A 23,457-nucleotide genomic window follows, 5' to 3' on the forward strand; every position below is an offset into this window, starting at 1 on the left:
TTTGTCTTCTATATGTGGGACGCAAAAATCACAAAAATATAGCAATTAAAATAACAGTAATTAAAAAAAAAAATTCCAGTGTATTTCAATTCCTCCTGACCTGGAGGAAGCTAAGAACCCTGGATCAAGCAAATCTAAACAAAATTGCCATCTTTGCTCCAGGAGCACATCTTTCATGATCGTTCTTCAAAATACTTTTGATGAACATGTATGGTTTTTCACTCAGACTTTATTTAGATTATTACTGCATTCTTACCATGTAATGCCCTTCTAGTCACATATTTCCACCTGTATTTCCAGTTTCCTTCATACCAATATACTTTTAAGGTTGTATATTTCAGTCAAGATACCCACTTAATCTTTTTTCTTCTTCTTTTTTATCTTTGTACTTTGATTTTGTACCTTGCATTAATAGATTTGGTTTCTGTATTTTATATCCAATCTTTTGAAATAATTTGTGCCAAAATTTCTTGAGAATCTTATTTCATCTCTTATTTCTAATCTATTGTCCCTCAATCAATAGAATAATCAGCTTTCTTTTGGTATCCTGAGTCTTTTCAGTCTTACTTTCTGCCTGTTCAACCAAAAGGTATTTTTCTATGTGCTTTTATCTCTCTCTATATATTTTTAATTACTGTCCTTGTTCCTTTCCTTAAAATAAAGTTTTGGAATTGCATCAGTTCTTCATAAACTACCTCTTCTTATTTCTAGTTTAAATCTCTTCTGGACCATTGATTAGTTTCCCAAGAAATCAAATGTTCACTCTTCTCCCTTAAAATCTTCTACAAGTGTTTCCTTCTAAACAATCTTTTACAGTCTATCTTCATTAAATTATGGGGAGCTTTTACTGTTCTGTGCACAGGAAAGCTTACAAAGAAGACTACTGAAAACTCAGTTATATATCTGCAGATTATTTAGGTCTTGCTTCCCTGCCCTTTTAGACTTATAAAATCTATTCTTCCACCACTTTTATCTTATATTATCACAGTTTTATCTTTTTCTCCTCTGATTTGAATGACTTATTTTTCTTCCTTTTTCTGAAGTTGGCATGAAATTCTAAACATCACTTTCTTTCTTAGAAACATTTTCTTAAAATCTTTGTGTGTGGAGATGTATTATTTTTGGTCATAGACTAGATCAGCATTTGGTATTTGCAGTTCTCTTTAGTGAAATTTACATTCGTTATTGTATTCACTAGCCTTGAGTCTCATTGACAAAAAAAAAATCAAGCCTATACATAGACATATTCCACACATTTACACTTACTAATTTTTAGTGATAAACTGTTATACTGGTTTCAGCATTCATTCTCATTTTTTCTATGTTCTAAAACTTAATGAAGAAAGCAAAGGAATTCTTTTGATTCCTCCTCTAGAAGTTACCAGAAATGTTTAAGTCACTTCTTCTAGTTATAGTATAGTTGTATATTCTTTGAGGTGCTAATTTTGCAGTGTGCTCATTTCTGGATATGGGAACATAAAGTTTTTGAATTGTTTTTATAATAACTTCTGAAAATTTACTTTCAATCTACTCATAAAATAGATTATATATATATATATGAAATACATAATGCATCATCCCAAATTTTATTATGTATTCTTTTCCTAATGAGCCTTTTCAGAATTTTAAATCAAGTATGTCAATTAGTTCACTGAGTTAAATTTAGTTCTTTGATAAATCCAGTACTGTATCAGTAATTTCTTATCTGTAGTTATCTACCACATAATCACAATAGTGATTATTGCAATCCAAACATTTTTTATAATGGAAATTTATTGAAATCCTAGAAGTGGGTTACATTTGAAGAAATTTTGTACTAAATTTGCTTCCTGCTGTGTTCTGTATATAGAATGTAGTGTTTTGAGTGATCAAACCAGCAGGATAAATAAGTAAATGTCACCTTATTTCCTCTATGGTAATTTTCCCTCATGGTAACAACTTGGTTGTGAGCAGTGACTTGGTGGCATGTACAAAGATTAATATTTGTTAGGAGTACTGCTGATTATTTGGTCCAACTGCAATGTTTTTTTCATCATCTCTGTCTTATTATGCTTGCTGTACAACTGTGCTTGAATAAATCCCCACAGTAGGTTTCTTAACAACACTACTTGTAAGGAAACACTATGAATGGAGTAGAAATTCAAGTATATCACTTAACTGAAGAATCACTGACCCTTTTTAGTTCAGTGGCAGATGCCTGTTACACAGTTCTCTTTCATCAGGGTGTGTCTTTTCACTGGCCAGCATGATGCTCTTAACAAGCAACATAACAATAATTTGATTATGGATGCTTAGTGTTGCTGTTGTTCTCTCCACAAAAATAGCATTGATAGTAAAAATGTTTTAAACCAGATGCCATGTACTATCAAATCATAGCTTTCTGATTTAGTCTCTTGCTTTGCAAGCATATGGCATTTAAATTTTTAAATACCAAAGGAAATTGCTAGTCAATACTTACTGCTTTTTGGTGTAATTAAACCTGAAGTTATATAGAAGTTACTTGAAAACATTACACTAAAATAATTTTGACATTACAGCAAAACAGACAGCTATTTTAATTATAAAATTCAATGCTCCAAAATTTGAATTCAAACACTCATTGTTAGAAAAGCTAAGCATGTTAGATGGGAAATTTCTGAAACATTTTTGCTGTCTTGCTAATGCTAAAATTGTGCTTTTGTAGTCCCAGTACATATTGAACCAGTCTGGTCAGTTGATTAACAGAATTACAGAATTATGCTTTATTTCTTTATAACAATGTAGGAATGAGATAATTGTGTTCATTTTTAACTTATGTACATGTCTTGGTTTGTATGTATGTGCAATACTTCAGAAGTATTAGGTCATTCTGTTAACTTTTTAGAAAACACAGAGATGTGGAATGGATGGAAAATGGAAGTGCCAATTACTATGGTGTCATTAGAAATTTAATCCTTATTTTGCAGCTGAGTGTGGTGGTCAAATTCATGCTGCTACATCGGGGCGTATTTTGTCCCCTGGTTACCCAGCACCATATGACAACAATCTCCATTGCACTTGGATTATTGAAGCAGATCCAGGAAAGACAATAAGGTACATGCTTAATTTCAATGTCTCTGGTTAGCTTCAGTATTTTATAAATTTTTTGTCATTCTCATATTTTTCTACACAAGCTGCTTGTTTTCACTGGCATAGTCAAGGTATCCTTCTATAAGGTGTTGCATCGGTTTTCCAATGTTGCCTGCCTGTTCAGGTGTAAAGTCCCTGGATGTGGAACAAGATAAGCAGCATTCAAGGCTCATTCGAGTATCACCTCACTCTAAGGTTGTATTTTGCACCAGCACAACACCAGATTCCACAAACCCCAGAATATGTTTCAGTGTTAATTAGTAGTGTTAAATAGCTCACATAAGGGTGAACAAGAACCTCAGGAATCCATATAATGAATGAATTTCCATGAATCACAGGTAGAAAAAGAATGTTGCATTCCCTCATCCTCCCCACAAGATAGCCCTGCCAGCACACCAAGGCCATCAGTGCCTGGGCAAAGCACAAACCCATTACTTGAATGAACATATGCCCAAATGCAGCAAAATGAAGAGTTAATCAGTGAAACCAACAAACTCCGTGACCTGCACAGGAACATGACGCCTATTTGATACTATAGGTATAGAACCTTCATACGAAACTTAAGTCATATCAAGACCCACATTGGGCCCTGAAAATGTCTGTGGTGGGCTGACATTGTCCTTCCTCAGCAGGATGGGGGAGGGAGAAAATAACATTGACAAAGCCCCTTGTGAGTCAAAATAAACTCAGTTTAATAAAACAAAAGCAAAGGTCCATGCATGGAAGCAGAGGAAAAAAAAAAGATTTATTCTCTATTGCCTATTGGTAGGTGATAGCCAGCCACCTCTTCAGGAGCAGGCCTTCAGAATGTGTTGCTCTGGAAGACAAAAATAATCACAGAATATTCTGATTTGAAAGGGACTCACAGGCAAAACAATATAATTAAATGACGAATTATTCAGTTGCAGGTTTTTTCCTCCCTTTTTTGTAATCCTGTTTCACTTATCCAAATACTGAATTTACTCCATCATGGGTTTTTTCAATGCATCATTTTTGTTTAAATAACAATTTTCAAATTAATAATTTCCAGTTAATGACTTATAAGATGAAGAAATGTCAATGCACAAGTACTTGAAACAAAAAAAGGAGACTTTTTGATATTTATCTATTAGAGTTCTTCAGTATTCAGAATGTAAACATTCAGGACTTGGAGACAATGCACGTATTTTGATTTATAAGATAACATTCCTGAACATCTTAGTAAATATAATTCTTCACCTGATGATACATACAGATTATTGTATTATAATACAAGTTTTATATTTTATGAATTTTAGCAAAAAGCCAATCTATAATATTTTTCTCTTTTTTGTGTAGGAAAGGAAATGCCATGCTGACAGGACCTCTTGTGCTATGTGTTCTACTGTCTAGTAGCTGCTACATTTTTTCAGTTGCATATAATTCAAGCAAAACAGCATTCTTGCTATCTTCATTTGAATAAAAAGGGGAAATCTTTGATCAAATCATAATTTGCACACCTTAAAATAGTCATCATAAAAATAAGATAATTTATAGACTTATAAATTAAATCTTGAGGACTTATGCCCCGTAATGGCATTTTCTGTCATTCAGACATTTGTGAAACAGAACTTCATGACTCTTACAAGACCAGCTTGTTCAACAGTAAAAGTTAATAACTCTGCAGGACAAGAAGGTCCTCAGTCCTAAACAGTATCTTAAAACTACAATTTGGGAATGATTGCTTGGAGTTTCATGGAATTGTCTTTAACAAGTAATGCACAGTACTTTTACTTTTTCTTTGCAGTTTGCATTTTATTGTTTTTGATACTGAGGCTGCTCATGACATCTTGAAGGTATGGGATGGGCCTGTTGAGAGCAGCATACTTCTCAAAGAGTGGAGTGGCTCGGCTCTTCCAGAGGATATTCACAGCACTTTCAACTCATTAACATTACAATTTGACAGTGATTTCTTCATCAGCAAGTCAGGCTTCTCCATCCAGTTTTCAAGTATGTAAATATTTTCCTTCTCAAATATAATAATTTCATACCCTATTCATATACATTGTTCCTACACTTATTAACTCTTTCTCAACTCTTTTGCAACTTCCTCAGTCTTTAGCAGAAAAGAGATTATATTATTTTAATTATGTTAGATGTTTATGCAAATGGCTACAACTAGGGAGAATTTTTGGATTTATATTGATTGTTTTAGGTTTTTTATTCCTGGTTTTCCACATCAACCACATACCTAGCTTTATCTAATCAGCAATACTTAACAAGTTAAATAGGGTCTGCACATACAAACTTTTCTTCTGCACCGTATTTTAAATATTCCCACCAGTGTTACCTCACAATGTATTATTTAATGTTTATGGTTTATGTTGGTTGGCTTTTTTTTTTCTCAGAACATTGTCTGCATGGTGCATGATTACTGAAATGCATTTTAAAATTTTCTATTAAACTGATCAAATTGATCTTTAGGTATAAAGTGAAAGCTTCTCTTTTCATAGAGAAATTATTATCAATATTGTTCAAGTGATCAGTATTTTAAAACCGGGTATGTGAAGTTTTTCTGTGTTATTTTGACCTAAAGACTGGGGATAGGACACAGGACACTGTCTTTGATTCGGTAATTGCCACCTTATATGTCTAAATATAATGTATGTATTTCTCATCAAGACATAGGAAAATTATGAATTAATGTGTGTGAGTAGAACTATTGTTCTCCATAGATGACATCATTCAGAAGTAAAGGGTTCTAATCAACTTTCAGTCATTATTATTTGTATAAAGATGTAAACTTGGGGTTTTTCTAGTCTCTAAGTCTCTAATGCATTTCAGATTTACCTATTTACTTCATTTTCCTGTCTTTTTCTGAAACTTGTATCTGCCTTTCCCAAAACACTCTTTCATAAGCCAAAAAAAAACTAGTTAAAAGTATGTTCAGTGAATTAAAGACAAAGAGCAAAATAAATGTTTCTAAAGTTTCTCACCAGTGTGCTATATAATATGCTGCTATTCATTGTTTTTTTAAAAAAAAATAAAATAAGTTTTACATTTGTGGAAATAAAAGTGTTTTGTTTTTTTTTCTTGTCAGGACTAGCAAATACATTTAAGGTTGTATTATACGAAAATAACTTTATGCACAGATTTTTAAAGGAATGTTTAAGCAGTTTGGTTTACTAATACATTCCTTAAACTTCAGTGCCACTATGAGCAAGTAGAAGACAATTTAATGCTTTAAGAGAGAATGACTGATTTTCCCATCCTAAGATAATATCTGATGGATGCGCTGAGTGATCATGCTGACCGTTGCAGAGAATATTTTACTGGAATTAATTGGAATTAGTGGTGAACTGCTGAGAGCTCAAGTATAGGGAAAATAGTTTCATTTACTCTGCTTGACAAGTGGAATGTGTTACTAATTTTTAATTGTAAGGAGTAAAAAATAATATTTAAGGAATATGTTAATGTTTAGTTATTTAATTTAAAAATCAGACTAGTTTATTTAGTCTTGTTGAGGCATGAGCCGACCACTGTTGCCTTGACCTGTAAAGGATTTAAAGTAATCAATCTATGGCTAAGTGAGAATCTTTACATTCTTTAGCATTCATCATGTAATCAAACTGCCTGACAGTTTGTAGCAAAGCTGCACAGAATATTGATGTTTCAGTACTTTAGTAGCTTGTAACTCTCTGTTTAAGATTTCTGAATTGCTGAAATGTTTTCTTTTTTTGGCAATTGCAGAAGATGTAGACATTTTGTTACAAGTTCCATTAAGGTAATTGGTGAAATTTTTTGTCTTCATGTCATGTGACAGATTTTCAAGTGTTGCATTTGTTAATGAGTATTTAATTTAATTCTTAATTATAATTGAAGAAGTAAATTTCAGGTTCAGAATTGCAGAGAATTGGAAAACCTTCAGTAAAACAGCTTCTGTATTGGATCATGCAGTTGGGATGAGTGAACAGCCCTTCAGGGGATCAGATAGAGGATATACATTTCAGAGTATCAGGTCAAATGAGCAACTTAAAGACAAAACATTAAAGCACTAATTTTCACCTGGAAAATTTGTTTCACTGTACTGTGAATGTGCTAATTAGTCTTTATACTTTGCACTCCAGAATGTCATAAATGAGTCTGACTAAAAAAGAGGTGCTGTGAGAAGGTAACTTAAGGTAGATCAGAAAGTATCACCTATAAATTACTTACTGTTGATTGTAAATGTAATTAGAGGTATTTTAAAGAAAAAAGTATAATTAACTGAATCTTGAAAATGTTTGAACATTAAAGTGCCCTGTCTTACCTACTAAGCTCAGCATGTAGAACATGAGGACATGAACTGACAAGAGTGATTATGTTAATTGTAATCAGTCTAATGCTTTTCATTAAAACCTAATTACCATTTAGTTGTGCATAAAAGGACAAAAAATGAAATTCGGTGTACAAAACTGATCTTTACTCTGGGGGTTAAATTCATTTAAGCTATGCATTACAAGTCAGTGATGTCCACCAACTCTTTCTGGCAAAAGGGTATAAGGAAGATTTGGCATTTGCTTTCTTTATTGCAAAGAACAAGGCAACAGAAACTAATGAATGAAGTTAACCATTAAAAAGTGCTACCTAATCTAGCATAATTCTGTCCTGTACATCTAAGATAAACAGGATAAATTTCCATCAAAAGTTGCCTTTTTCTTCTGATCAGCTACAGGTCTAGATATACTAATAGTAATTTTCAAACTTTTGAATATTTAAGGGCAGGTGAAATGAATGCTATCTGTCTTTTCATAGGTATCTAGTTTCCTTTGAGATGCCATAAAGTATCCTGGCTAGTTTCCATCTGCCACTGCAGAAGGTCACAGAACCATAGTTTATCTCCTACCTTCCAGTCTTGTGCTAATACCTTGGATATGATGAGGCATCTGAAATGAGACTAGTCACCTATGTTAATGCAGATCAATCTTTCCCTGAAAGTTAAATCTCCATCTACTCTAGACTTCTGAAAGCTCTTGTATCCCATGCTAATGGGTATATTGCTTTTATTGACCTGAAGTTTGAGTTTTTATTTCTAACTGTATAATATTTTTACTTGGTATTTAGCAAAAACAGTAGAGGTGACAGATGATAGGAGCAGCAATGGAAGTTTCTAGTCATATTGTCATTATTACAGGCTCTGATAGCTTTAGTTTAAAAATACCTAATATTAATTCCAGCCTTACAGTCAATCCTTTTTCTGTTCAGCTAAATTCTCAGCTGTTACAACTTAAGAGAACTGTATCCTTTTCTTCAGCTAAAAGAGTTTATAGTTCTTTAGGTGGTTTTATAGATTTTGGTCCACAAGTCAAATAATTTCAAATCACCAAAGTATTTTATTCACACTCTTAAAATTAAAACAAAACAAAACAAAACTTGAAGATATCTAGCTTTTCTAGAGTCGGACCTATCTATGATAATTTTCTGTGCCTATCACTGGTTCTACAGTACTGTAATTTTTTCTTAGTTATAGTATTGTGTAAGCATCCACTTTAATTAAAAATGTGCCTATCTCTGCTTCCATAGAAGCAAAGATGTGATCTTTTGTTTTGGTGGTATAAAGCAACTGTCAAGATGCTAATAAAGTAGCAAAGCATTTTTTCTCAATTTATTGTATTGTTTCTGTCTTATTAGAAGAACTTTGGATGCTCATATTATTAAAAGCAAAGATACAAAACCAAGGCTTTTGTATAGTTGGTTTAGTCCACTTTTAATTTTTCTTTTGTTTGCTTGTTTTCTCAATATTTTTAAATTATGCTCTTGAAGTATATGCAGAGATAAGCAATGATGACTAAAGGTGCCTAAGTCTTTAACTTAACAACACAAGTCACCAATTATGATTATAAAAGTAAGCAACTTACACTAATTGTAATTATAACAATTATTTGGAAATTATTCTGTCAGATGCTGACATCACTGTTGAGAACTTCCTTCCTCTGGCAAAAGCTTAACTATCAGCTGTTTGGTTGTTCCTAATGGCACTAGGCTTTATGTGACAAACCTGTTTAAACAATGAGTTCTGGTTTTGTCTAGCTTTGCAATTCCTTTGATAATTTGTCTTCAGCAACTTTTACAGTAACTGTGACACCTATATTGAACTGAGTACTGTTGTCTTGAAAATTGTTCCTTCACTGTTGAAATATCTTTTAATCACTTGCCTAATGGCCTAAATTGTCACATTTAAGTAGTATAAGTATTTCCATGACAGAATCTTCATTGCTAGGCAATCATGCAATTGTTCCAGATTGATTCACAATTAAATTTTTGGGGGAAGAAGCTAGCACAAAAAATATTTTTAAAGAAATTTACAATTCATAATGCATAATCAAGTATCTGTCTTAACTAAATAAATTTTGAGTTCAATAAAAATGAAATCTGTAAAGGTATCCCTTGTTAAAACAAAAATAAAAGGACACAAGACATCAGAATTCAGCACTTTTCAAGTCTGTAACCTAATAATTTCACAGTTCAGTGGCTTTTGCTGTCTGATAAACGTTGCATTTCATGGTCACAATAACATGGTGATGAAAACATGGTAATGAAACAGTCACTGCACTCCTATCCATCATCTAATCCATGGCCAGGGGAAGGCATCCTCAGCCTCATGCAGGGTAGCAGATCTTCATTTGGTTCCTGTGGAACTAAGAAAATATGAATCTTGTAGGTTACTTTGGTGGTTATCTCTAAACTTATGATTTTTTGTGCTCCAAACTTTAATAAAGAGGCTGCACTGGCATTTGGGTTTCTTTTTTTTTTTTACATTCTTGGACGACAAATGACATTCAAATACATTGCTGATGCTAATTTGCACAGTACTTAATCTGTACATTTACACATTATTTGAGTTATTTCTTGGAGAGCAAACATTTTTTGATGTTTCACAATGTTACTCGGAAATCACTGCAAATCCATGTATGCCACAGCTTTGATATGCATAATTCTTTTTCAAGCTTATTATTATGCAAACATAATGCACTAAACAGGAGAAGCTTGTTCAATTTAAAAGCCTGGATAAGTCTATATTGTTTTATATCCATGTGGACTAGAAATAAAATGGTGTCTGTAGCACAGCCCTACAGCAAATGGCTTACGTGATTGCAACAACAGACATAGTGAAAATTATAGGGATGATTTTATTTCCTTGAGTTACAAGAGAATATAAACTGAAAATTATGTAAAAGGTAAATTAGACGAACATCTACCATTTTGCTCCCAGGTTTACAGGCATGCAAATAGACAGTGTCATATTCTCAAAAGTAGTCTTCTTTTGATTTTCAGTTCAAATTTTAATCAACTTTGAAATATAATTCGAGGACCAAATACAAAATAAAATCTAAAATAAGACTGAAATATTCTTTAATTAGTCAGGGAGGCTTAACACAGTGGCTGTCTACATATGGAGGTCTGATAACTCCTTGTCAATCTGGTGGTTTTCCTAGCTGTCTGTTCTTCTAGAACCTACCTCTGAATTTCATCTTTAATGAACATAGAAGCTTGTTCCATCTGAGCAGATGAGACAGTAAGAGATGGGAAATCTGCACAGAGAATTACTCTGTAACTCACTGAGTATCATCTGAGCTTAAGGCCTAGAGCACATATGCAAGAGCTAAGAAGCAGCAATTACTTATTTTCCAGCTTAGTGGCATTCGCATCTCATCTCCTGGCTATGCCATTTTAGGAATCAAATTTTTCTCAGTAATTTTTTTAAAGTCCAACTATGTAATTTAGTTTGATTTTGCATCCTTCAGCCTAAAAAGTAGTTATTGCTTCCCTTGCTTTATAGTGTGTATGTTGTACTTGTTAACTGTTATAAAAGAAGAGCAGTGACAGAAAGCTGGTGATTTTTAATTTCTGGATTACTTATAAATGCATATGACCTCTATACCCTTCAGATATTTGCAAAATACCAAATGAAGAAATATCAGAATTGTAATTTTCATGCAGTTACAGAATCTCTTGGGATTCTTGAGAAGTAAAACAACTCAGAAAGGAGGCAAGTTGACAGTTTGTCTAAACGTTCGCTGTACTAGATGACACATCAGTGCTTAAATGTTTGGTATTCTATTTAATTAGGATCAAGTGTTATTTGGCACAATAAAAAGGTCATTGGTTTCAAATACATAAAAAGAATTTTTGTAAATTTGTAAATGTTCTGAGGCTGCAAGACCAAAACTGTAAAGAACATTTTGATGTTTAATAAATACCAGTGATAATTTTTAAAATTTAGAACTTTGTATATGAGAAATGGAGATTAACAGTGAAATTAATATTAGAAGGCATCAGTCCTTTCTAATTACTTGACATAGTTAAAATGGGAAAAGTGTTGTTTGCTGAGATATTAAATACCATAACCTTTTAAGAAAAAAATTATTCAGAGATATGTTAAAAAAAAGACAGCAATTAATGACAGAAATAGGCTTGTGCTCATTTATTTGGAAGAACTGCAAGTCTTTAACAGATATGCACTGCAGCAATCCATTGTTCAGAGATTTTGTTGTCTGTCAAATCAGGAAAAACTTCTCTGAGGTCGTGACCATGCTTTCATTCCCTTGTGGCCAAACATACTTTTAGTAAACTGAACTACGATGGGGTGTCACGTAAATTGTCAGAGTGGTGCCTGGGGAATCCTTACACAGTACTCATTAGCAGTGACAGCTATTACTTTAATTCCTAGTGGAAAAAAGTTCACCACAGTTAAAAACCTACCACATCTTTTACTTCATTTACATATAGGAACAATCCAAAGATGCAGATGTTAATTCAGAAACTGAATTATTATGGTCAGGAAGGTTGCATACTGGTCATAGACACCAGTACCATTAATGGGAACTGTGACATGACTGGATTTATGACTTATTTTGGGTTTTGTTCACAATTGTAGTCAGTTCTTTGAAAAATATGTTTGGGTAAGGACTGGTAGGAAAGAGAGTGCAATTCGTTAGGGACAATAGTCTCCAGAGACAGACCTCTGTTCCTTTGGAAGACTGCAAAGTTTATTGCAGCTCAGGATGTCTGAATACCTGAAGACAGTAGAAGAGAACCTGAAGCCAGAAGAGACCTGGCACCTTCCAGAATACATCATATATGTATATTTGTGTATCCACTTTCTGGGTGATTATTTGCTTTAAGTCATACCATACTGATTTCTCTACTTAGTTTGACATTGCTTTTTAAATAATTTATTCTTTCAGAAAGCAAAATCCATATCCAGCTATGGGAAACTGATCATAAGTGAGACATTTTTTTAACATTCAGTTTAAATGTTCTCTAAGAAAGATTTTTCTTGCCCCTGAAATGAAAACTTCAGGGCTGCATAAACTGCTTTTGATTTAGCTAGATGAGTAAAGAACATTTGCATGCTACAGGATAGTAGGACTATAAAACATTATTATTTACAACATGATACTTACCCTATTGTGCAAAAGGCGTCAAATCCATTTTGATAACCAGAATATTAAACTGAGGAAAGGAGTTAATAGTTCTTTTGATGTGTTAACTGGACAAAATCAGTCCATATTTTATACCAAAGATACTGTCAGGAAGTCAGCATAATCATGATGTATCTCAGGGCAGATTTTTGTAAAAGTAAAAAAACAAAATGCCTTCCTGCATTACCTGAAGAATAAATAAAACTGTCTCTGGTTGGAATGCTGTGCTGATGAACATGTGAACACGTTGTGCATTTAATTATGCAGACTAAGTATCTATGCCTTACATCTTTTACTTCATCATTCCCTTGCAGCTTCCATTGCATCAACTTGTAATGATCCTGGGACACCACAGAATGGCACTAGATATGGAGACAGCAGGGAACCTGGAGACACCACCACCTTCCAGTGTGACCCAGGCTATCAGCTGCAAGGGCAGGCTAAAATTACCTGTGTGCAACTGAACAACCGATTCTTTTGGCAGCCTGATCCCCCTACGTGCATAGGTACTAAGATGAGATGTTAGTCTCTATTTAGGGCTAACACAGACTGGATTTCTTGTTCAATAATTCGGCATATGGTGCTAATGCTAGGGTGATGATCTCTGCAGAGCTCAGTTATTTTGTACTTACAGACAATGTCAGTCTTGTTCCCTTGATTAACAGGATTTTTGGGTGTGATTTTCTTACTTTATTCTTAAAGCTTCATAAAAGTTTAAAAAATACAAAGTCTAATATAAATAAATAAAAAGAAATGGTGATTTGGATAAAAAAAGTCATGTTGAAATGATTTCACTAGAATGTTCTTCTATGTAATACTTTGGTTACTTAAACTCTAATCCATTATTTATTCTGAAAATATTTATATATATATATATATATATATATTTCTGAGTTATCCTACAGATTAAATAACCATCCTGTGCAATACTTTGGAAGATGGATACTTATTGGGAAAAGTAAATGCAGAGAAGGGGATCCAAGTGACAATGTTGTTGAAAGAAATTAGATAATTTCCGTAGCACCAGGAGAGGGTGTATCTGTAGTGCTAGATTGTATAAAGGTTTCACTGAGGTTTTTGTCAGTAGACAATATTTACAGGCTTAGAACTTTTGCTGAATTTTATTTTTAAGGTCATTAAGGTAGGTTTTCTAGGAGTAATCAACATCTGTAAATTTATCTGCTAGGCATAGTTATATTTTTAATCCTTGTTATTTTGCTGCCTGCTGATTTATAATTAAATGAAGACTTATTTTAGCAATCCTAGAACCCAAATGCAATATCATTTGAATAAACACAATGCTTTTTGTTTCTACAAGACATTTTGGAGAGTCACTTTCCAAAATAGCATATCTCTAAACAACAACAGTCCCTCTGTTTCTCTGAAGTAAAAATACTATGAAGGTTTCAAGATAATGGAGGATCATTTCTCTGACTCCATATCATGTAACAAAATTGGAGAAGCACCTAAGCTGCGTACTGTCTTCTGTATATCTTATGTGTAGTGTACAAAGCAGTATGAAAATGTTTACTAAACATATTGGGAATGTTCACAAAGTAAATATCTAAAGAAAAAATATCTACATCATATCTAAATCTAGAAGATTCAGATTTTTATTTTAGATAGCAATTGTAATCACTCCATATTTCTTTACAGGCTATATAAAACCCCAACAAAACAAACCTAAAAGAAAGAAGGAAATAAGACAGAAAGAAAGGGAGAATCCCTTTGGGCAAAAAATATATACATAGTTACTGTTATTCTTCCATACCCTCAAGGTGACTTTGAAGAGGAAAGCAGATTAAAGTAATCATTAGTGTAGACATGACAACAGAAGAAACTTTAAGAGTTCTGTAAAGTAATTTTCTGTAATTTTAAAATTTTCATAAAGTCCTTACTTTAGTATGCTGACTTATAAATGGAATGGCCTGAAAAGAAATCTATTTAAAATGTTTAGTGTAAATTCCAAATCCTTAGTATCAACCGGTTTGCACTATAAATATGTTTCTCTTAGTTTAGTTTACTTGTAATGTAGATGCAGCCTGTCTTGACTAGTTTTTTCTTAGACTTACTTTTGCTAGACTTTGTAGATGTGATTATCATCTACAAGAGCAGGATTCCTTATCTGTAAAAAAGTTCAATTCACAGTAACTAAATGAATGTATTTGATTTTTTATTTGGGTAATATCTTTACTAAGTGAATCAAACTGGTTTCTGCAATATCTATGGTCAATAGAAACTGCAACCTAAGTGCTACTATTGAGCTTTCCCAGTTCTTAAAGTACTTCCAGTACATATGAAATTTTCAGCATGATAGACACAGGATTAAGTAATACCAAAAATATAAAGAACTTCCTATTTAACTTCTTATATTTATTCCTTTAGAAAGATTTCTTCTTGAACCGCTTTTGAATATGAATAGAGGTCACTTTTTTAAAAGGAAAATAGAAAATTTTTTGCTAAGAGGAGGTGTGATAGTTCTTTGTTTTAAAAAAATATTATTAATTTTCGTAAATATAGAAGTAATTTTGCTTCTACTTAACAGCTGATATGTGCTCGTGAATTTGACTCGTGACCATATTCCTATTTCTTTTCACATTGTGACAGCTGCATGCGGAGGGAACCTGACAGGCCCAGCAGGAGTTATTTTATCACCTAACTATCCACAGCCTTATCCTCCTGGGAAAGAATGTGACTGGAGAATAAAAGTAAACCCTGACTTCGTCATTGCCTTGATATTCAAAAGGTACCATTTCTCAATGAATGCCTCTGTTTTAAAGAGTTTTAAATGTCAAATCTAAAAATAGCAATATTTATAATTTCCCAAAGTTTCCAATTAAATTCTCTGGCTACATCCTGGAGCACATATTTAATATGTCCTTTATCATTCATTCCAAACAATATAAAGAAAAAGAAAAATACGTAGCTATATGTAAAAGAAAAATACATAGCTATATGGTACATTTTCTATCCAATATATTCCTGAGGAACAAAACTTTCTGTGATGTATCAAATAAAAATCCTTGAAAGACCATATCAACTTGTAGAAATTCTTCATTTATGCTGTAAGCAACTAAAAGTCAAGACTTAGAATGTAGTGGAAATTCTATCTGTAAGGCAGTTCTTTCAGGTTCTTAGAAATACAGCCTAAATATACTTTGTTCAAAGTGCTTAAATAAGAAAAAATATTGTTCTACTTATTCAAGAGATAAAAGACACTGAGATAATGTCGTTACATAATTTTAATTGTTTCCTCTATGTTCCATAATCAACCAATATGTGTTGCAGAGATTTTTACGAGTAGAAGGTCATGGATGTAGTCATATTCAGTCCTATACAATCATCTGGCTTGCTATATCTATGTATGCAAATGCAATTTTTTTTCATTTTTCGATACTGTGTTTTAAGTGTGAATTTAAAGCTGAGAATGATAACAATGCTCTCAAATTCAGTGGAATATTGTTCAGCTGTGATTCTTTTAGGAAGAGATGGTGGCATGTTGAGAATTTTGCTATATAATATTTGTACCCTTTCTGTGAAAAAAAACAACATAACACCAGAACAACAACAAACAAACACCAAACACCAAACAACAAAAACACCAAACCAAAAAAAAAAAAAAATTAAAAAAAAATCCAGTTTCTTTAATTATGGGCTGCAGTTTATTTTCTAAAAGCTATTGATAGACACAAAATTAAAGATTGGAATCCTAAGGTACTTGAAATTACATAATATACAAATAGCATTAATGGATGAGAATAGTTCTCCACTAATTACACACTTGAAGATGTCATATGACAGATATAGTAAGTGGCATATTTCTGTGGATTGCCTAAATAACTCAAATGCTCAGTTTCAAAAATGAAAGAAACTTACAGTTACTTAGTACTCAGATTTGTTTGTATTATTGTAGGGAGTACAATGTGAGCAATATAATGGAATTTTCCATTTATGCTGTATTTCCAATACATTTTCTAAATGGTTTCAGTCTGGTAATATGCACACTTTTTGGTAGCTGAGGTTAGACAGGCCTGGAGTTCCCTGGATCTTCTTTCACATCCTTCTTGTAAATTATGGTAACATTGTCCAGCTTCCAGAGAGCAGGGACCTCCCCAGACTCCCACAACTTTTGGCAGATGATGGAGAGCAGAAGAAATAATATTTCTTTGTCATCTGGAAAACCTACTTAACATACCATTTTCTGTTCATTTCACCTAATCTTTCTCAATCTTGGGCAGTATGCTAGAGCTAGGCCTATGCTCTTTCAAGGAACTGGCTTTGAGAAGACAGCAGTGTCTACACAGGGTGTGCATGTGGACTGAGAATAGAGACATGCATTAGAGAGATGTGTGTTTCCTACAGAAAGATTGAAAACTATTGCTCTGTACAGTTTGATTTTCCTTGGTTTTGGTCTCTAGGTCTCTATTCCTTTTACCATTTATAAAATTCTCAATTAAAAATTATCTATCTTAGCAAAAATTATAAATATATTTGTAGTGGTTAGTAGATTTAGTATCATCCAGTTCAGCCAAATAAAAGCTGGATTTTTAGTTCAAGCTTCTTTTCTGGGTCATTCCTCTGGTCTTCTGGTAATAGGCAAACTTTCTTAATCATGATTCCATGATCTTGAGAAAGGTGTTTAACATAGGTAGGATAATATTCATAATGGCTTTTGAAAAGCTGAATGTATTCATATCAATAACTAGATAAAAAGAACTCCACTGTGAATTTTTACTGTGAATCATATTTAAAAAAAAACCCATTTATTTCTGGGGAAGAAAATGTGTTAGGCAGAAAATTGGCAACTACAGTCACAGTAATGTTTAACTCATTAAAAAAAACCCTGAAGACTTAATTATTTTTTCCCTTTATTTTCAGCTTCAATATGGAACCCAGTTATGATTTTCTACATATTTATGAAGGAGAAGATTCCAACAGTCCTCTAATTGGCAGTTTTCAAGGCTCACAGGCTCCTGAAAGAATAGAGAGCAGTGGTAACAGTCTGTTTCTGGCTTTTCGCAGTGATGCTTCTGTTGGAATGTCAGGATTTGCCATTGACTATAAAGGTACTGTTCTCATAGTAGTGTAAATAAAAGGAAAAAATGTTACTTAGTAGTTATTGAGACTCAAATCTGTTTACTTCTGTATGTACTCATAACTGAACTGCCAAATACCTTTCTGCATTAATGTATGTTTTAAAAACTATTTCCTATTAATATGTGAAGGAACACAGAAATCCTATTTAATGAAATCTCTTTCGCATCACTTATGCACATATTCACCTTCCAGAAAAAAAAAAAAAATAGGTAGAAGATGCACATCAAAAGTAACATTTGGGAAATGTTTGATAATAGTGAAATTATCTTACCCAAGAAGACCACCTGACTGCTTCTTCTTTCTCGTCAATACATACAAATACATTTTCCTTTCCATACTGTTTTGAATCTACAAATACATTTTGAATACTACTGGATGGTATTTGCATTTTTTTTTTGGAGGGGGTGCCACTTTCTAGATAGAGACTGGGTTATGCTGACTGTTTATTAAAACCAGACAATCACTGGAGATGCTGATTTCTTTTCCAGTCACAGATGTTGTCTGTGGCTTGATTATAATCTTTGCTGAGTTTTATCAAGCTGTCTTTCAGCAGCAGAAGTGCTGTCTCAGCTTCTTATTCTTGACAATTGAAGCAGACCACATTAATGTACATGTCAAAAATGAAGGACAAAAAGATCTAAGAAATGCAGAAAAAATATACCCATAAAAGAGAAGGGAGTGAAAAAGAACTAGAAAATCATTTTTATATTTATTCTTCATCTGTCATCCAGCATCACACATTATTCTCCAAGTGTGCAAGGTTCCTCTTCCCAAAGTAACTTTCATATTGCCATAAATGAAATCTTAGACTTTTTGTCCCTGTCTAAGCAAAATATCAAAAAAATGGGAAAATAATTTGTTCCAGGAAGTCTGCAAGGAAAGAAAATGAGATGTTGAGCAGAAGGAGATAGATAAATATGGCGATTGAAAATGTGCATACACATTTTTACTCTATGCCTAATTTTTGTCCTCAGCAGTGTGGTATGAGTTCCACTATGCAACTGAAAGCTGAATGAAATTATAATGAGATAAAAATAAAAGATACAAGGACAGAATACCATATTTTAAAAATGTACAATATATTTTTGCCTAATAATTTCATATTTTTCTTACATATATTATTCAGTACTTTATATAAAATTCAGTACTTTATATAAAATTATGGAACACTTTGAGTTGGAAGAGACTTAAAGATCACCTAGTTTCAACCCCCCTGCCATGGTAGGGACACCTTCCTCTAGACTTGGTTACTCAAAGCTCCATCCAACCTGACCTTGAACACTTCCAGGGAAGGGACATGGAAAACTTCTCTGGGCAACCTGTTCCAGTGCCTCACCATCCTCATGAGTAAAGGAATACATCCTTATCTAAACCTACCCTCATTCAGTTTGTCATCACTCGCTCTTGTCCTGTTGCTACGTGCCCTTATGGTTGACTACCTCAGCCTTTTCTATGTCCTGGGTAAACAGGTCTACCATTTCTTGCTGGAGAGGACCCATATTTTCCATAGTCTTCCTCCTTTTATATATAGAAGTGGTGAATTCTAGAACTGGTCATTTTTCTTCTAAATACCAAACTTTGTTGGAGTCATTCAGCTTCAGCTTCATTATAATTACCTCTTCCAGATAATCAGTCTTAAGCAAACATCCATGATCCATGATTCAACAAGAATAATATATTAATAAGTTGTTGAATAATTTAAACTGACTGAAAAAAACCACTGGTAATAGTTTGAGGTTTTTTGTTTTTTTTTTTTAATTGAAAATGTATGTAGTTTTACTGTAATTAATTTTAACAGAAAAGCCACGAGAAGCTTGTTTTGATCCTGGAAACATCATGAACGGCACAAGAATTGGAACAGACTTTAAGCTTGGTTCAACTATTACTTACCAGTGTGATTCTGGATATAAGATTATTGAACCTTCAACTATAACATGTGTAATTGGTGCAGATGGAAAGCCGGCTTGGAACAGAGCGTTGCCATCTTGTAATGGTATGTACTGTTTTCTTACCACTTCCCTTGTCCACCCAGCAAATTCAATTTCTCAGTCCCTGAGGCTATTTACACTATTTCTACTCATACATCTGGTGTAAAAAATGAGGTATAAAAATAAGAATTGAGTATTGGACTATAGCTTTGTCAATAATGTATTAAGTATTTAAAAATATTTTTAAAGTCTGGAATCAACACGTGTTCATTTAATGGTTGCAATATAATACGTAAGATTCTTTAGACACCCAGTATTATTTAGAATAGCTACCACAACCATCTCAATACTGCAGTAATTTTCACCTTGGAATAAGAATTATAGTTACTGAGGAAGAAAATTAAAATGACATTTCAGAACTGTGGCTAATTTATCCTCTATTCTTGGTTCCAGTGGTTTTGTTGTGTATATTTATATACATATGTATGTATATAAAACAATTTTAAAAAATCAAAAAGAAGTTACATATTCGTTAATAAAGTCTATAAAGTACTAATTTATTTATGTTGAAAAATAATCTCCTGCAAAATTTTAGACTTTTAATTATAGAAAAGCATAATTTAAAAGGAAGCATTTCTATAACTCTAACACTTTAGAGATTGTTTTAAATTAAGTGCAAGTGATATGCTTTCATTGTAATGAAATGTTCAAGACTTGAGAATATCATGTGCTAATCAGTTTCTGATATCCTCAAAGCAAGAAGAAAATAGAGAAGTTTTAAAATTCATACCATGAACTAATTCCTTGTGATATTTGAGTTTCACCTCAGCCACATAATCCTATTCTGCCTACTGATAGATTGAACTTCTCATCTTCTATCATTGCATTGGATTTTTGAATAATTCATATAAGCAGCTAAGAGAAAACGTGGATTTGTAGTATTAATTGCTGCCTTTTTGTATAAAGAAGTCAAACTTGTGCAGATATTTCAAGCATGATTTTAAAGACCTGTCAGGGAGCAGAAAGAGCAGGTCTGCTCCGCAAGGGCTAAGAGCCAAGGATGTCCAAAGCACAGGCTCGCTCACTTGCAAAGCTCCACAGCACATGAGCCAGGCCTGCAGAGCCAGGAGTCGATAACAGGGTACTCTCATAGACCCACATCAGTGGCCTTCTTGTCCACCTGGGCCACAGGTCCTCCTCTGAGTTAGTTTCTAGGAAGCTGTTAAATTGTACTCTGCTATATGCAAGATGCCCACGGCAGGGTAACACTGACTTACTTTCTTCTTTGTAGTAGAATGATATTTTCCTTGCTTAAAAGCAAATTAATGTGACTATACTGTTTTTAAATAACCTTATTTATCCATTTATTTATTTATAAAATAACTCCATTATTGTTTTCTTGGGTGAGATAACTTCTTACACCAATCTGTTATTCTGTTGAAAACTACAGTTTTTCATGAAATCACTTCTCACAATAAAAAGAGCACTGAATTGCATGTAACTAATTTAAATACAAGACTTATATTTTAATGAAGATTTTGATAGGAAGCCAGGCTTTTCCAAAATGTGAGAAGACTGCCAGCAATACTTTGTTTTCAGTGTATAGAAATCTATTTACTTAATATCCAACACAAGGAGATATTTGAACTTGAAAATAGCCACTCCATCTGTCCCTTACTCTGCCACATTTACAGCCTATACACAGAGGAACGTGCCATGCATACACTGTCCATTGTTCTTCTCGTGATACAGACAGAACTACTACTCATATAAATATTGGCATGTCTTGGGGATTTGAGCTCCACTGTTGTTAAATATGTCTTCTAACTTCCATTGCTCTAAAAAGTTTATCTTACCTTTCTCTTTCTTTCTCTTTTACATACATATGAAGCCAAAGATTTTTTTATGTGTATAATCTATGTGCACTTTTCATAATCACCTAGGAAGATATGAAAATAAAGCAATTCAAGCACACTTTCGCAAAGCAGAATTTTTGGCATTCTGTGTAGGGTAGTGTCAGCATATCTGTGTATTCCTCTGTGCCATTTTTAATGCAGTACCATATATTTTCCTGACCTGTTTTTAACATGGATAGATGTAGAGAGATATTCAAATGAAAACCCAACCTAAAGCCTGTGTTTATGGTATCTTTCAACTACATAAATTATATTTCCAATCCTATGTGAATACTTGTAGGTAAAACTTTCATGTATTCTAATTTTCAAGAAATTATAATAAAATTATATCCTGAGAAAGAACCACTAGGTATTTCAGTACAGGTAAACCAAACAAAAGAAGAACCAGTAAAATGTTATTTTTTGATCTTTAGATTATTTCTTGTCAGACTTAACTAATATAGACAGCTCTAATTAATATTTCTTTACGTTTGTTTCCAGCACCATGTGGAGGGCAGTATACTGGATCGGAGGGAGTGGTTTTATCACCAAATTATCCTCATAATTACACTGCTGGACAGACTTGCCATTATTCAATAACTGTCCCTAAAGAATTTGGTAAGAATTTCTTCTATTGATTTATCAATCATTACCATTTTCCTACTGTTCAAATGTCCTTTATGTGAAGTAATGACCTTAGGTCACATTGGCCTTAGGTTTACATTGTATTGCAAATTATTTATAAAAACTAAATATATTCCTGACATGGAAAATGTTTCTAGGGTTTGAACCTTTTACTTCTCCCTAGAGTAACCAACTGACTTCAGGTAAGATATCTATGTTTGCTATCAAAGCATATCCTGAATAACTTCATTGTTTACATTATTCATTATCATAGGATTGTCATTCATTCAATCTTCCTGCAAAGTAAAATCAGGTGTCAGAAAACAAGCCCTTATACTCCTCTTAAATTTTAACTTTTTGTTTTTCATGTTTTGACAAGGACAAGATAAGCAGAATCACATTTGTTTAAGGTGTACAGTGGAGGGAAAAGAAGCAATTCTACAGAAAAGTACCAGAAATGTTTGTTAAAAATCACAAAACTGATTATTTCAATGTGTCAAAATATTTGGAGAGAATCTCTAAAACTCAAGCAATTGTATGTAAGGTGTAGTTTTCTGCAAAACAGGTTTTTCCTAAGTCCAGACAAATAGCAGTAAGATTCATTTTACTACTTATTTACCAAGAGGCTTGATTCACAAAAACTTAATGCATTTGGTACTTTCTGTACTATGTACAATGAAACCTATAAGGACTCAGCTGTCAACAAAATATAGATGGCTAGAGTGACAAAATCATATTTTTATCGACTAAGTTTTACTTCTTGTTTCTATTGCTATATGACATTTGATTTTGGTGAACGATTCGATACTAGTGAGATGTAATATTCAATTATTTATTAATACACTTTATGTACAACTGAAGTGAAAATTAAGTGCAGCAGTATGTCAAAGCTGGTAACACACTGGTATTTCTAATACTGGATCAGTTTTTATAGCCTTCTGATAAAACAAGCACTAATGCAAATTTAAAAATTTGACAAATCAATATGTTTAAAAAAATATTCCTCAGACTAAAGCAAGGTAAGCAACTAATCCTATGTGATAATAGATAGTTCTTAATAGTTGCTATATTTGGAAATGTAATTTTGATACAAACCATTCTGTTTAGATATTCCATTTTCTCATTCTCATAGGTAGAAAAAGAAAGTGGAATAAGACTTGTTTGACTGGAGGTCACAGTTTTTTTGAAAGCATGATTTAATAAATTTGTAAATTTGGTTTTAAATAAAAATATGGAAATTTATTTTTTAAATAAAAATACGGAAAACAAATATTATTGCATGTAAGTTTAATGCAGCTGTTTTATCATGTTAGACATTTTTATAAGTTGAAAAAATTCATGCAGGAATTCATTAACAAATAAGACAAAGAGAAATATATCCTT

The 23,457-nt window shown here is 32.9% G+C and overlaps 1 protein-coding gene across 1 annotated transcript in view; it reads left to right on the plus strand.

Annotated features, from left to right (window-relative positions):
- Window positions 1–23,457, plus strand: part of CSMD1 (CUB and Sushi multiple domains 1) — a 1,065,588-nt gene that overhangs the window by 885,068 nt on the left and 157,063 nt on the right. Inside the window, exons 25-31 of the mRNA XM_014251392.2 lie at window positions 2,946–3,072; window positions 4,874–5,076; window positions 12,845–13,036; window positions 15,138–15,276; window positions 17,409–17,596; window positions 19,426–19,620; window positions 21,952–22,068. Coding sequence (XP_014106867.1) covers window positions 2,946–3,072; window positions 4,874–5,076; window positions 12,845–13,036; window positions 15,138–15,276; window positions 17,409–17,596; window positions 19,426–19,620; window positions 21,952–22,068 — 1,161 coding nt within the window. The remainder of the gene's footprint in view (window positions 1–2,945; window positions 3,073–4,873; window positions 5,077–12,844; window positions 13,037–15,137; window positions 15,277–17,408; window positions 17,597–19,425; window positions 19,621–21,951; window positions 22,069–23,457) is intronic.

The sequence above is a fragment of the Pseudopodoces humilis genome, chromosome 3 (genome assembly GCF_049639895.1).
Source record: "Pseudopodoces humilis isolate 2021_Gansu_Grassland_sample_001 chromosome 3, ASM4963989v1, whole genome shotgun sequence".
Classification (NCBI taxonomy): domain Eukaryota; kingdom Metazoa; phylum Chordata; class Aves; order Passeriformes; family Paridae; genus Pseudopodoces; species Pseudopodoces humilis.